General features: G+C 32.5%; 1 protein-coding gene across 1 annotated transcript; it reads right to left on the bottom strand.

Annotated features, from left to right (window-relative positions):
- Nucleotides 1-7,812: 7,812 nt before the first annotated feature.
- LOC115980970 lies at nt 7,813-8,632 on the bottom strand. Its single transcript, XM_031103164.1, has 2 exons — nt 8,095-8,632; nt 7,813-7,970 (listed from the first exon to the last, which is right to left on the bottom strand). The coding sequence occupies exons 1-2, from the start codon at nt 8,630-8,632 to the stop codon at nt 7,813-7,815; spliced, it is 696 nt and encodes a 231-aa protein (XP_030959024.1).
- Nucleotides 8,633-14,488: the final 5,856 nt, after the last annotated feature.

The raw sequence follows: 14,488 nt of genomic DNA, 5'->3' as shown, positions 1-14,488 counted from the left end.
TGGTCATTGCAATGGAATGGTACGTTGCTTTCTCTCTAAACTAATAAACATGTTCATTACGTTGTTTCTATATTATTCTATTCTTAGTTGGTTATCTTTTTGGCATGTTATACAATCTGTTAGATTTCAGAGAGTTGCAGACTATGGCCTAGACTTCAGGAGGTTCACTCTTATTTCTCAAGGGAGTAATTGAATTCATGTTTGAGTAAAGCAAATGACACAGAAATTTTTACTGCAATGCGTGGAGAATTTGGCAACCAAAAATCAACAATGCACTGAAATTACAGAGCATCCACTATGGTCCATGGAGCATCTCACTGTGGGCACAAGAATACTTGATTGAGTACACTAGATTAAGAAACATTGCAAATTGATTTATGCTTTTTTTTTTTTTTTTGGTTTAGTTTCAGTGAAAGCCAACAAAATACAAAGTAATTGGGTGTGATGTAGATGTAGGGAAATCATATTGACGGTAAAGTTGTGCTATTTTATATTTATTTTGTTACAACTTTAATTATTCCACACTACTAGAATTTTGTCTGTTTGATTTCTTAACTAATTAGATATGCTCTCTATTTGTTCTTTATTCTAGATTTGTTCTTTTATTTTTTTTCCTTGCAATAATGTAGAGTACAACTCCTAGCCTCATACACATATTGGATTATGCATTATAATAATTCTCTTGGTTCTATTGTGGTGTGAAAGAATTTTGTTATTATATCTAATTTTAATTTTCTCTTTTTACATGGTTGTAGTTCCGATTTTATGTGATACACTTATACACTACAATTGTGGGACTAAATTTTACTCAAGATAATATAAAATAGTTGTCATCTATCTTAACATTTACCTAGGAATTCTATTTGTTTAATAGCACGTTATGATTATGTAATATATTACCATATAAAATTTGAATGTTTCTCATTTTTAACGATGTTTAAAATTTTGACAATTTGTCATACGAGATGTTTAATTACTCTCTCCATTTCATATTGGAGATGATTTAACTTTAAAATAGTCGAAATTAGATAAATATTTAAACTTGGAAATGTTAACATTTTGAGCTAAAAGTGCACAGGTATAGTTGCGGTCAACGGTACACCGATACTGACTAATACCGAAATATCTTATTTACTTAACCAAACTGAAATGGTTTCCAGTATAGAATTGACTCCCTTGATAATTAACCTTAATTTGGATTTCATATTGTTAAATTATATCCTTTTCAACTAATATTTAATTCTAACCATTCATTTTGTGTCAGCTTTTCATGTGATCTATTCGGATCTCACAGAATGATTTAAATTTTACATGTGGTGTTCACATTCCCAAAACATGGAAAAGTGATGTTTTTTCTAAATAACAAATTTTTTTCCTATTTAACTAAAGAACCTAATTTCAAATTAGATACCAAAATGATTAACGAAGTTTTCAGTTTATTGATAAGCCAAAAAGTATTACTATAATTATTTCACTTACAAAAATATATCAAACTAATCGTTAACCCGTGTGATGCACGGGATTGTTTTAAATCAAATGCTAACATGTTCAGGTTTAAACATTTCTCAAATTTCAATTATTGAAAGCTAAATTGGCTCTAATATAAGATGAAACATGTAATATTATGAAGTAATATTAAAAATGAGATAAATACAAATATTATGAAGTAATATATTACAATAATCATAATGTGCTCTTACATTTGGTCTAATAAGTATTACAAAAGAACCAATAAATATACAATTGTGCTTGCATCTTCAAGCTTTATCCAATGCTTTTCAAGAATGTATTTCCTCCCTTTCTTAAGCTCTTCTCTTTTCTCAACTTCTTCAAGCTACTTAATTTTTCGCCAAATTAGAGTCAAGTATAACACCAAATTATACCAATTCATCAAAGATTTACAATGTAAATTCAAACACTCTTAATGTCGATAAATTTCATAATAACCCCACCCCAATTTATTCTACAATTTGACGTCCAATTCTCTTTTAATAGCATCCAATGATTCATTGTATATTAATAATTGATGAAATTTTTTAAATAATAATAATTTATATCAATACCTAAAGCTCCTTCTACAAAATCACCAAGCAAGTCCAATTGCTTCCACTAACAGTACTGAATAAAGCCTATAAAACTGTATAGAAACACATAAAAGAACTGAATAGAATTTATAAGCCAACAAATAACAAAAACAAAAAAAAAAAAAAAACAAAAAACAAAAACAAAAACAAAAAATAACTCTATCTCTACCTTTCAACAGCAACCATCATAAAAGGATTGAAGAAAAAAGAATTAAAAGTAAACTACAATAGTAGGTACTCAGTTGAATGAATTAAACCCTTAAAAAAGGTGTGTACGCAACATGTATTCCTCCTCCTCCTCCTCCTCCTCATTCATAAATGGATTTCTTTTACGCCCACATCCAATTAATTACATGACCCAGTCAATAGCAAGAATTATTTCTAATAGTACTGAATAGACAATCACTTTTAAGTGAATGCATTAACACCACTCACAATTTTACATGAAATTTATATCAATACCTGTAAGCTCCTTCAGCAAAACCTAACATTTATCAAAATTCATCATCTACCACTATAAATTGATGCAAGAAGGTCACTCCTAAAAATAAATAATTTCTAAACATCATAACATAATGAAAATGATAAATGTAAGAGTCTATAGAATAACACATAGGAATGTAATGAAAACAATAGTGTGAACCGTGAATCAAATTTTAAAGTAAATTTACATATGGTTTTATCATATTTGTGGTTTTCTTACTAAGTCTTAGTGATACCCATTGACAAGCTTCAAACAGAGCCAAAAAAAATTAAAAATTAAAAAGAATTAAAAAAAAAAAAAAAACCTTTTACAAACCTTTTCTTTTAAAGATATATAGATAATAAGTCATACAGTATCAATTGATTTGTGGTAAATTATGATGAAATAAGCTTCAAGGCCCCAATATTTATAATTCAGTTAAGTCAGAAAGCAAATTCCTAAAGTCATAATCTATTTATTCTAAAGACAACCACACAAAAATACATGTAAACACTAACAGTTCTATATAAACAAAATTAAAACTTGAAGAAATAAAAATTGAAAGAAGAAGATGAAGAATAAGAAATATTAGAAGAAATTCTTACCCCAAAATTCTCAGCCGCAAGTTCATGTTGTCTTTCCCACCATGCCTCTTGCTTTTGCACATCCTTTACAAAACTCACTCTAACTTGAAACACCTAAGCAATCCCAACCAAAACGAAAATATCACCCATTGAAAAGCCATAAAGAGTCAAACTTTACACATATAAATAGAGAAAAAAGACAAACTTTACACACATACTGTAAAATTGAGAGCAATTCTAAATAGAAAAACGATTTTTATTGATCACAGAAATATCTAGAAGCTCTTAAATGATTTACAAGCCCTACTCTTATTTATATACACGCAGTAGAGAGAGAGGGAAGAAAAACTAACAAACTAGCAAAGCTAACAAAACACAGATCAACACCTATTAGCTTTACATCAAAGCAAACCTAAAACTTGATAGCTGTACATTTAATCTAACGGCTCTATTTCTTCAATCTAGTTCTTTTTCTTTTGATCAAAACAGTGTCGTTTTCATCTCCCTGTAATTCTTGACATGTTATGTTTCTACTACCCGAGACTTCATCATCACCTAGTTCACTGGATGCTTCAACACTCCCCTTCAAGTCTTGAACTGTAAGTTCACAGACTTGGCTTTCAATAGGCTTGAGACTTGGTGAATAAATGTCAAACAACCCCAAGCAATTCACCAACCTGGAAAAAGCTGGAAGCCCCAATGCCTTTGTGAAAATGTCTGCAATTTGAAATTGACTTGTAACATGGAAAGTTTTGATCACACCCTATGTTATCTTATCTCTGACCAGATGACAATCGACTTCAATATGCTTTGTTCTCTCATGGAAAACCAGGTTAGCTACAATATACAGTGCAGCTTGATTATCACAGAATAACTGACCACTCTTAGGATGATCAACCCTCAAATCCCTTCGCAACTAAAGAACCCAAACAATTTCACATGTTGTGGTAGCCATTGCTCTATACTCTGCCTCTGCTGAAGATCTAGAGACAATGCATTGTTTTTTTGATCTCCAAGAGATTAGAGAATCACCTAGAAAGACGCTATAACCTGTTAAAGATTTCCTTATATCAAGGCAGCCTGCCCAATCTGCATCACAGAATGCTTTTACCTGCAAATCTGAGTTGCTAGCAAAAAAAAAAAACCTCTGCCAGGTGTGCCTTTTATGTACTGAAGAATTCCGTTGACTGCTTGCATGTGAGGTTCTCTTGGTTCAACCAAAAATTGACTCAATCTATGTGCAGCGTATGTGATGTCTAGTCTGGTTAAGGTCAGATATAACAATTTCCCTATTAACCTGCTGTACTGGTTTGCATCTGGCAGCAACTTTCCTTGATCCTTTGAAAGATGCAAGTTTTGCTCCATAGGTGTTTAACTGGTCTAGATCCCAAATGACCAATATCTTGAAGAATTTCCAAAGCATACTTTCTCTAGTTTAGACTGATTCCCTTGTCACTTCTTGCTACCTCAAGCCCCAAGAAATACTTTAAAGAACCTAAGTCTTTTAGACCAAACTCAGCATCAAGAAAAATCTTCAATTCATGAATACACTTAGGATCATTCCTTGTGAGCAAAATGTCGCCCACATAAACTAGCAAAACAATGAATGGTGAGCCTTTAGTGAGAGTGAAGAGAGAGTAATCTGCCTTTGATTGGACAAAGCCAAAATTCAGAATTGTATAAGAAAATTTAGCAAACCACTGTCGTGATGCTTTCTTAAGTCCATAAAGACTTTTGTTAAGCATGCAGACCAATGCTTGAGTACTGCTAGAACCAGAAACACACTCCCCTTTGCTATGAAAACCAGGGGGGAGACTCATATAAACCTCTTCATCCAAATCACCATGAAGAAAGGCATTATTAACATCCATTTGATGGAGGAGCCACCCTTTCACTACAGCCAAAGACAACACCATTCTCACAGAAACAGATTTACCCACAGGGGAGAAAGTGTTAGTATAATCAAGTCCTTCCCTTTGAGTGTACCCCTTTGCAACCAACCTAGCCTTATGCCTTTCAATTGTGCCATCTGACTTATACTTTGTTTTGTAAACCTATTTGCAACCAATTGGTACCTTGCCAGGTAGGAGAGTGGTTAAAGTCCAAGTATCGGTTAGCTTAAGCGTCTGAATTTCCTTGTCCATGGTAGCTCTCCACTCAGGAGATTGAACTAACTTAAGGAATGAGGTAGGGTCTGGGGAATTGGAATCAATAGCCATGATAAATTGCTGATATGACTTACTGAGATTAGAGTAAGTAAGGCAAGCAAAAATATCATAAGGTTGCCCAGGTAATGGTTTTGAACCTACTACCTTACAAGAGTAGTGTTGAAGATAGGAAGGTGGTTTGTGTGGTCTAGTGGATTTTCTGATACCTAAGGGTGAAGAAGTCCTAGCAACAACTAAAGTAGTAGTGTCCATTTCAGAAATAAAAGGTAATATAGGAGTATCATGTGCATGAGAAGGCTGTGGAGCAGATGACTTCTCTACAGAAGGAGTATTTGCAGTGTGTGTGAGATCTACAAAACCATGAGTATCTGCAAAATCATGAGTATCTGTAGAATCACAAACACCTCTAGAAACAGGCAAAAGTTCAATATGATCTTGCAAAGGAACAGACAGTGATGGAATAGAATCTGGGAAAGTATCATGTACACAATGAGGTACAACAAAATCATCTAGAAAAATAGTTGAGGATGAATCTGAATTGACACAACTTTGCAGAGTAGCAAAGGGAAAAATAGACTCATAAAAGACAATGTCTCTTGAAACAGAAATGGTTCTAGTATCCAAATCTAGAACCTTGTAACCCTTGATACCAGTGGGATAACCAAGAAAAACATACCTTTTAGCCCTTGGTGCATATTTATGCCGATTGTGAGAAAGAGTTGAAATATAGCATAAGCAACCAAAAGTTTTGAGATGGTTGTAGGAAGGAGGTTGCTTAAAGAACATTTCATAAGGAGTTTTGTTCCCTAAGTGCTTTGAAGGCAATCTGTTAATGAGGTAGGTTGCTATCAAAATACAGTCACCCCATAGCTCTAGAGGAACAGAAGATTGAAATTTCAAGGCTTGAGCAACATTTAAAATATGTTTATGCTTCCTCTCAACAATAGCATTTTGTTGATGAGTATCAACACAAGTTAACTGATGCAGTATACCTTTGGTTTTGAAAAAATCTTTCATAAAAAATTTTGTGCCATTGTCACTTCGAAGGCATTTGATTTTAGCACCAAATTGAGTTTCAACCATTATTGAAATTGTTGAATTAGGGCTTGTGTTTCTGCCTTAGATTTAAGCAAATAAACCCAAGTGCATCTAGAGTAATCATCCACAATGGTAAGGAAAAATCTATATCCATCAATGGCAGAAATAGAAAAAGGACCCCAAAGATCACAATGAACCAAATCAAAGATAGCATTTGAAACATGGGTACTAGAAGGAAAAGATAATCTCTTTTGTTTAGCAAGATGACAAATGTCACAAAAATGTGGCTATATTGCCAAATTAGAGACAATTTTATTTAACAATGACAATTTTGCATGAGAAGGATGTCCTAAACGAAAATGCCACAAATCAGAAGTTGCAGTAGCAAAGTCTGCAGCAGGTGAGCAAACAGCTAGCACAGAGGATGATGGAAAACAATTGTGTTGCAGCAGGTATAGACCTCATGTTGCTTTACCCAGTCCAATCATGTTCCAGTGAACTAGGTCCCGGATAAAGCAAAAGGAACCAAGAAAAACAAGACGGCAAAACAAAGTTTTGGTGAGCTAACTAACTGAAATGAGGTTGAAAATAAATGAAGGAACACATAAAACTCCATTAACCACTAAAGTTTTTGAAATGTGTACTGTCCCAATGTGTGTTACTAAAGCCCTTTCTCCATTAGGCAAATAAACATAGGTGTTTATAGTGGAAGTAATGGTGGTTAAACAAGAGACTGAGTGCACCATGTGATCAGTAGCACCAATGTCAATGATCCAATCTTGGGGTTTATATGCTTGTCTATCTACATATTGGGCAAAAAATATAGAATGAGACAGGTTTGATGGTAACCTAAAAGGATTACCTGAAAAGTTGTTAGAGAAGTAAGATGGCAAGGAAGCACTAGAACTGGCAGCAACATTTCCAAGTGGTGACAGAACTGAAGCTGCTCGATGAGCAGGTGCAACTTGATGAATAGAAGCTTCCTTAAGAGATTAAGAAGCCAGGAAAGAGAGCAATTTCTCACATTGTGCTTGAGTGATTGGACACTGAGACTATGATCCAGATTGCTGTGGTGAGCAATTCATCATCTGTGGTGGACAATTCATCATCTCAGCTTGATTAGGAAAACCAGATAAGGGTTGAGGAGCAAAATTCCCAAAACTACCAAGATTGGAAGAGAAAATCCCAAAATTTCCTAGACTAGAAACCTGATTAGCAAAAGATTTCCCTTTAGGCTTACAACCTGGTGGATAACCATGCAATTTGTAGCATTTGTCTGCAATATGACCAACAATTCCACAGTAAGTACAGATAGGCCTTTCCTTCTTTGAATCTCCTCCTTTTCCACCATATCCTCCATGATTGCTACCTTGATGCCCTTGCTGATTCCCATTGTGATAGGTTTGTCCTTGATAACCCTTAGGATTTGAGTTATTAGTAGCATACAAAGCAGTTGGTTCAAAAACCATATCTACTTAACCAATCTGCCTACGTTTCTCTTCTTGCAAAATCAAGGAGTAAACTTTATTGATGCCAGGAAGAGGTTCAGTGATCAGAATTTGGCTTCTAAGATTAGCATAGCTATCATTAAGCCCCATGAGAAAATGAAAAACTTGATCTTTCTTTTGTGCATCTAATTGAGATTTTTTAGAACCACAAGTGCAAGTGCAAGTGCAGGTAGGAAATGCTTGATAATTCACACAGTTCATCCCATAAAATCTTGAATCTTATAAAATAAGAACTCACCGAGATCTGACCTTGTGAAAGCTTCAAAATTTCTTTCTGAACTTCAAAGAATCTTAGAGCATTTGGCTGAGAAAACCTATCATGCATGTCGATCCATAAATCCCTAGCAGTGTGAATGTACATCACACTAAATTGAAGCTCTTTGCTCAAGGAATTCACCAACCAAGAAAGAATGGTGGTGTTTGATCTGTGCCAAGCATTGTACAGAGATGAAGATGGATCAGGCATGGAGATTTGGCCATTGACAAAACCAAATTTGTTTCTACCACTCAAGGAGAGAAATACTGCTCTCGACCAAGTCAAGTAATTCTCAGGACCAGTGAGTGGTTGCGAAACAAGAATCACAGAGTTATCAGATGGTGGAAGAAAGTAAGGACTTGGTGGATTGGAATTTTGATCATCCATTGAAGAATTAGAATTCGATCTGCCATATGTAGTCATCGAAGGATCTGTTGAAGAATTCGTTGAAGGCAAAGGATCTGTTGGTAGTGTTTCAGAATCTACAACTACGTTGGAAGCCATTGATGAATTTGGAAGCTCTGATACCATGTAAAATTGAGAGCAATTCTAAATAGAAAAAGGATTTTTATTGATCATAGAAATATCTAGAAGCTCTTAGATGATTTACAAGCCCTACTCTTCTTTATATACACGCAGCAGAAAGAGAGAGGGAGGAAAATTAAAAAACTAGCAAAGCTAACAAAACACAAATCAACACCTATTAGCTTTACATCAAAGCAAACCTAAAACTTGACAGCTGTACATTTAATCTAACGGCTCTATTTCTTCAATCTAGTTATTTTCCTTTTGATCAAAACAGTGTCGTTTTCATCTCTCTGTAATTCTTGACATGTTCTGTTTCTGCTACCCGAGACTTCATCATCACCTAGTTCACTAGATGCTTCAACACATACACATATACATGGAGAAAGACAGAGAGCTTGTAGGTAGTGCAATTATCAATGGCTTGAACTGAAAATTAAAAGGGGCTGTACAATGGTCTGAAATAGGTGGACAACCTAGGTGCTTTGGTTGGGATATTGAACAGTATTACCGCTACAGTGGGAAGAATTAGCAAAAAAACATCAAGGTATAAGACTCATCATATTCTAATAATTACGAAAATCCTTGTAGTAAACAAAACAAATATCATGTTGTATTGGCATGAAAAAAAAAAACAATAAATAATCCAAACGAAAATAGAGGATTTCCATAAAATAAACATAAAAAAATTTCCAGGCTATTTTTTTTTATTTTGACTTCACTCAAACAATTGTCGAGCACATTGGGTGATGCTATGATAGGGTTGGCCTATCTTCAAAAATCTTTTGTCTCAATGAGTCTTATGTAAAGGTCTAGAATTTTGAAGAAAGGACACCATGCAATTCAGCTTGATCCAAAATCTACCAACTAAAAAGGGCAATTGATGATATAAACTATACAATATTTTTAAATAACAAATCACAACACAGATAGGAACATGAAAATTCAATGCGTCCAATAATTTGAATTATCTAAACCCTCTACATCTAAACCCGTCAATCTATGAATTCAATTATAATTCACCCATGATCCAATTCTACGCATCACATATGAAAATAACAATAATAGCAAAGTAATGTAAATCCAGAACCAATAACCAAAAATTAAAGAAAGAATCTTCCACCTCTAGAGGAAGAAGCCCAAGTTTGAAAACCCACTAAAGTGTTTATTTTGACTTCTACCACAATAAGAATAAAGCCTAGCGAACTAAAGGCCAATTATTCAGCCATAGCAACCCAAAACACCAAAAGTAAATAATAACAAGGCAGGACATTGGAGAAAAATCTTAGGTCTGCAACCAAAACCAAACAAAGAATCAAACAAAACCCCTCAAAAAATCTATTTGGGTTTCTCATAAACGACCCTAAAAGCCCAATCTTTATGACCAATCTTGAATCTACAACAATACTCCACGACTCATGGCTTCTTTGCTTAGTTTGTGGTTTTTTAGGATTGTGAGAAACCAATCAGCAAAAGGAAAAAGTAGACTTATGATTATGAAGCGAAATTAAGAACCAAGGGAGTTATACACAGTAGCCATACCCTCCGCCACGGTTGGGATAGTGGCTTATTCAATGATGCCTTCTTTCTATCTCGGACCTGACAGTGTGGGGATGGCTTCTTGGCAAGATTGATTTTCAATGTTGGGTTTTGCAGAAGGAGAAAGTAGAGAATAGAGAAGAGAGAGGAACGGCAGAGCGTGGGTCTGCGTTTTGGAGGAAGGATAAGGCAGAGCATGGATTAGGGTTTTCAAATATATATTTGCATTTATTGGGTTTTAGAATAGGTTTTTTTTTTTTTTTGTGGGGTTTACATTTTTTTTTTTTTAATACTATGCCGATGTGGAAAATTGTGGGATTTTTAGAGGCTTCGATTTTATATATACTAGTATTATGCCCGTGCGATAAACGGTTTAATCAAAATTCATATGTAAACTATTTTTTATATTAATTTAATTAAAATTAAATAATAAAATAGATAATAAAAATAAATGAATATTTTACTTTTACATTATATAATGAATGCAAATTGTGTGACACTAATGTATTACAAAAAGCCATTTATATGTGTATGTATATATATGTATATAAAATAATTGAATGGAAGATGGTAGATAGCTATGTAACTAATATAAAGGGAGATACCTAAAAAAATATAAAATGTTTTCTTTTCTTTGAGAAAAAAAAAAGGGGGGACTCATATGTGGCAGTCATTGTCCCACGCCCTACGGTACAGTTGGGTAAGCCCATGGGTACCACCATCTTGAACTGGAGCTCGGAAACTCTGAACCCACACACACCCCTGGCCCTATTGGTTTCTGGGACTTCCAGAAATTGCAATTACAGTCCTCGTGAAAACTCGAACCTAGAATGTGGTGAAGCCTCAGCAGTCACCTACCAGTTGTACCACACCCACTGGTGGTCAATATAAAATGATTTTATATAATATATTGAGATTTAAGGCTCAAGTAATATTTAAATGGAAAAACCTTGAATTTAATAATTAAAAACTATCCCAAAAAAATGATTGAAAACAGTTTAAGTGGAAACATTAATTCAATAATTAAGAACAATCTAAATTAATAAACATTTAAGAATTTGAAGTAGAGAGACTTACATAAAAATTTAATTTTTATCCTTGAAAGCATGTTAGAAGACACCAAAACTTGAGCGATTTTCACCCTACCAAAAAAATATAATTAACAAAGAGGATATATATATATATATATATATATATATAAACTTCAAGCTTTTTTTTTTAGTTGAGAAAAACCAAGAGTTAAGACATTGGGAATAAGTTTTCATCCATAATTGAAAAAATGGCATTGAGATATGATGAGAATTGAGACCTTGTGAACAATAATCTCTATTATTTGATCTCAACTTCTCTCTGTAATTATTAGCAAAACAAAATAAGTAGCAAAAAAAAAAAAAAAAAAAAATGCTTAGTATGTTATTTGCTATCTAGTTCACCCAAAATAAGTTTTTTCAAAGCGAGGATAAAGCTTTAACTACGAAGAGATACAATATGCCAAGCAATCTATATATTATTAAAAGCTGAAGCGTAGTGTTTAATGTTGCTGCTCTCACATTGCGCCACATCAACTACCACGTCATTCTTTTTTTTTCTTTTCTTTTTTAAAATATAATTTTTCCTACAATTTTAAAATGGTTTTTACAATTTTCAGCCCTATAAATGCAACCCACTACTTATTTATTTACTTCCACCATCACCCTATAATAAATTTGTATAATTAATCCAACCCATCTCTTATTTATTTAATTCCACTATCAAACCCAACCCAAAACCTTTTCAGTTCAACTTTAGGGTTTTGTGTGAGCCTTTTCAGCTTAAAGGAAAAAAAAAATCAAAAAAAAAATAATTTTTTTTTCGTTCCAATTTTCTTATAATTGTTTTTAACATTTTTTTTTAATATTTACACTTCTCCAACCTTTCTCTCTCCCTTACCATTTCATCTCCCCACTATTTCTTCAATCTTTCTCCCTCCCTTACCCTTTCATCTCCCCACTACCTTCTACATTAATATCATTCTTCCTCTTTCCCTTCATCTTCCTTTATTGTTGTCTCTTCTTATTCACACCCTCTTACTATAAATTTGCCACTATCTCTTCTATTCTATGCATAGTTTTCCCTCACCAAAAAAAAAAAGAAAAAAAAAAAAGTAAGTTTCCCTCTCTCTCTCTCTCTCTCTCTCTAAATTTTTTGGTGGATTTTTTTATTTTTCTTGCATCTCTACTTTAGGTTGATAATTTTTTATATTCTTTAAAACTCTATTTTGGGTTAATGCGATTTAGTTTTGTTTTTTAAATTGTTTTTTTTTTTTAATTCTCTTTGATTGTTAAATGTTATCCTATTGCATTCTAAAGAATTAAATATAGCATATAAAAATATAATATTATTCTATTACATAGCATGATTTGGATAATTTGGTATTTATTTTATTACATAGCATGATTTTTTATAGTGCTCAATTTAGATGTTAAACTATGAGACTTTACTAATTTTTGTTTATTTTCTAATCCTTTGTGGTGGACAAAGTACTCTTAATAGTTGTATTGAAAATACTCTATAATGCCATTTATTTAAAGAAAAGCAAAGGTTAGCCAAACGAAAATAATCAGATAGATGACAAATTTTAACTTTTGCAATTTTATTATTTTATAACAATGCATGTATAAAAATTTAATTCTTAGATTTTGCTAATAATTGTTTATTTGATAATATATTTTGGACGGCCAAAATTATAATTTCTACAAAGAAAATAACCTTAATAGATTATCAAAAACAAAATTTTATCCTAATATTGGTTCAATTAATCATTGTTAAGTTTTATTAATTTTTTTTAGTTTACGTTTTTTTTGGTGTTTTGGATTGTTCCTATATTACATTTATAATTGTTCCTATAATAAATAAAAATATATCTACGAAATACATTACTCATTATTAGATTAGTTTAAATTGTAAAAAAAAAATTAATAAAACCACCATAAAAAAAATTATCATGCGCAACGCGTGGGGTTCGCGGCTAGTAGAGAATAAAACTTAAACTACAAAGAAAATAGTAGACCGTTAAAACAAACGCAGTAGCTTCCTAGTTAACAATATGGGCAATACAATCTACTATGTCTTTTAATTAAGCTCTAAAACAATCCCAGTGTTGTGAATACCATGCAAGAATGTGTGCTGAAAACTCCAATCTATCAAACTTGTTACAACCATCTTCACTAATTTGCCCCATCTATGATATGTGTTCTAGGACCTCACAGTGCATATATAAAAAAATGTTGATAATAACAATTAAAATTTGTGTCTATCTAAAATTTTTTAATTCCAGCCATTAAAGTTTTTGAACTGATTTAATGGCTGGAATTTTTTTTTAAAAAAATTTCCTGTAATGAGCACCACATAAAGAAAATAAGTCTAAAGCTTCTAACCACAAAATTAAACTTTAATTTTATGCATGCTTGCATGGGATCCATATAAAGAGTACAAAAGAAGTGACCAAGGAAAAAAAAATCAACAATATATGCATAAACATCAAAAGATTAGGCAGAGTACAAAAGGCTATGAAAAAACTGCAACAAAATACATATAATAGATGACTAAAGCTAAGTAAGTTCATGTGCCACCTGATTGTTTTCTAAGATTGAAACCATGGCAAGCCATGAAAGATTTTATGTATCATGTGTCCGTTGATTCGTTGGTTTGACCGCTTGAAAAAGCAATGTGCTCCTTGCTCTTAGGTGAAATAGATTTCAACTTCTACTGCAAAAGCCTCCGTTCATTTTCTAAATAGAAATAGATAACTTGGTTTTCTAGTTTTAGAATAATTCTAGCAATAGTAGAGTTATAAATATATTTGGAGATATTTATGATTTTAACATTTCGGATTGATTAGCCTCCATTGAATTGTTCTTAGAGATAAATATGATTTTAGCATTTTAGATTGATAAGCCTCAATCAAATAATTCTTTATGATCTAATCTAAACTTGGAGACGGAAAGGAGAGTGAAAATTATTGATAATTCATAAACTCAAAAAAAAAAAAAAAAGCTGAACAATGCAAGAGATAAAATTGTAGTTTATGTAAGAATCAAATACATCCAATAAAAAAATAAAACAAAAAAAGTGATAAAAACAAATAAGTGGTTGTTTTTATCTAAAAAATTATTTTATCTAAAATAATGCAGTAGACCTCTTTTTTTTTTTAGTGTAGTATACGTTACTACAATTTAAAATGCATTAGACTTTTTTATTTATTTATTTTTAAATCTAAAAATCTAAAAAAAAAAATTGTAATATGGTAAAGCAACTTGGCGCAACTACGGCATCTAATCCCAA

This window comes from Quercus lobata, chromosome 3, assembly GCF_001633185.2.
Source record: "Quercus lobata isolate SW786 chromosome 3, ValleyOak3.0 Primary Assembly, whole genome shotgun sequence".
Taxonomy (NCBI): domain Eukaryota; kingdom Viridiplantae; phylum Streptophyta; class Magnoliopsida; order Fagales; family Fagaceae; genus Quercus; species Quercus lobata.
This window is presented reverse-complemented; position numbering and strand designations above follow the sequence as displayed.

What these genes read in the sequence shown, in the direction of transcription:
- LOC115980970 (XM_031103164.1), bottom strand. Translation starts at nt 8,632, where the DNA reads ATGGTATCAGAGCTTCCAAATTCATCAATGGCTTCCAACGTAGTTGTA. An exon ending in AATTTTGAAGCTTTCACAAG is followed by an intron (nt 7,971 to 8,094) that starts GTCAGATCTCGG and finishes AATCTCAATTAG; the next exon opens with ATGCACAAAAGAAAGATCAA.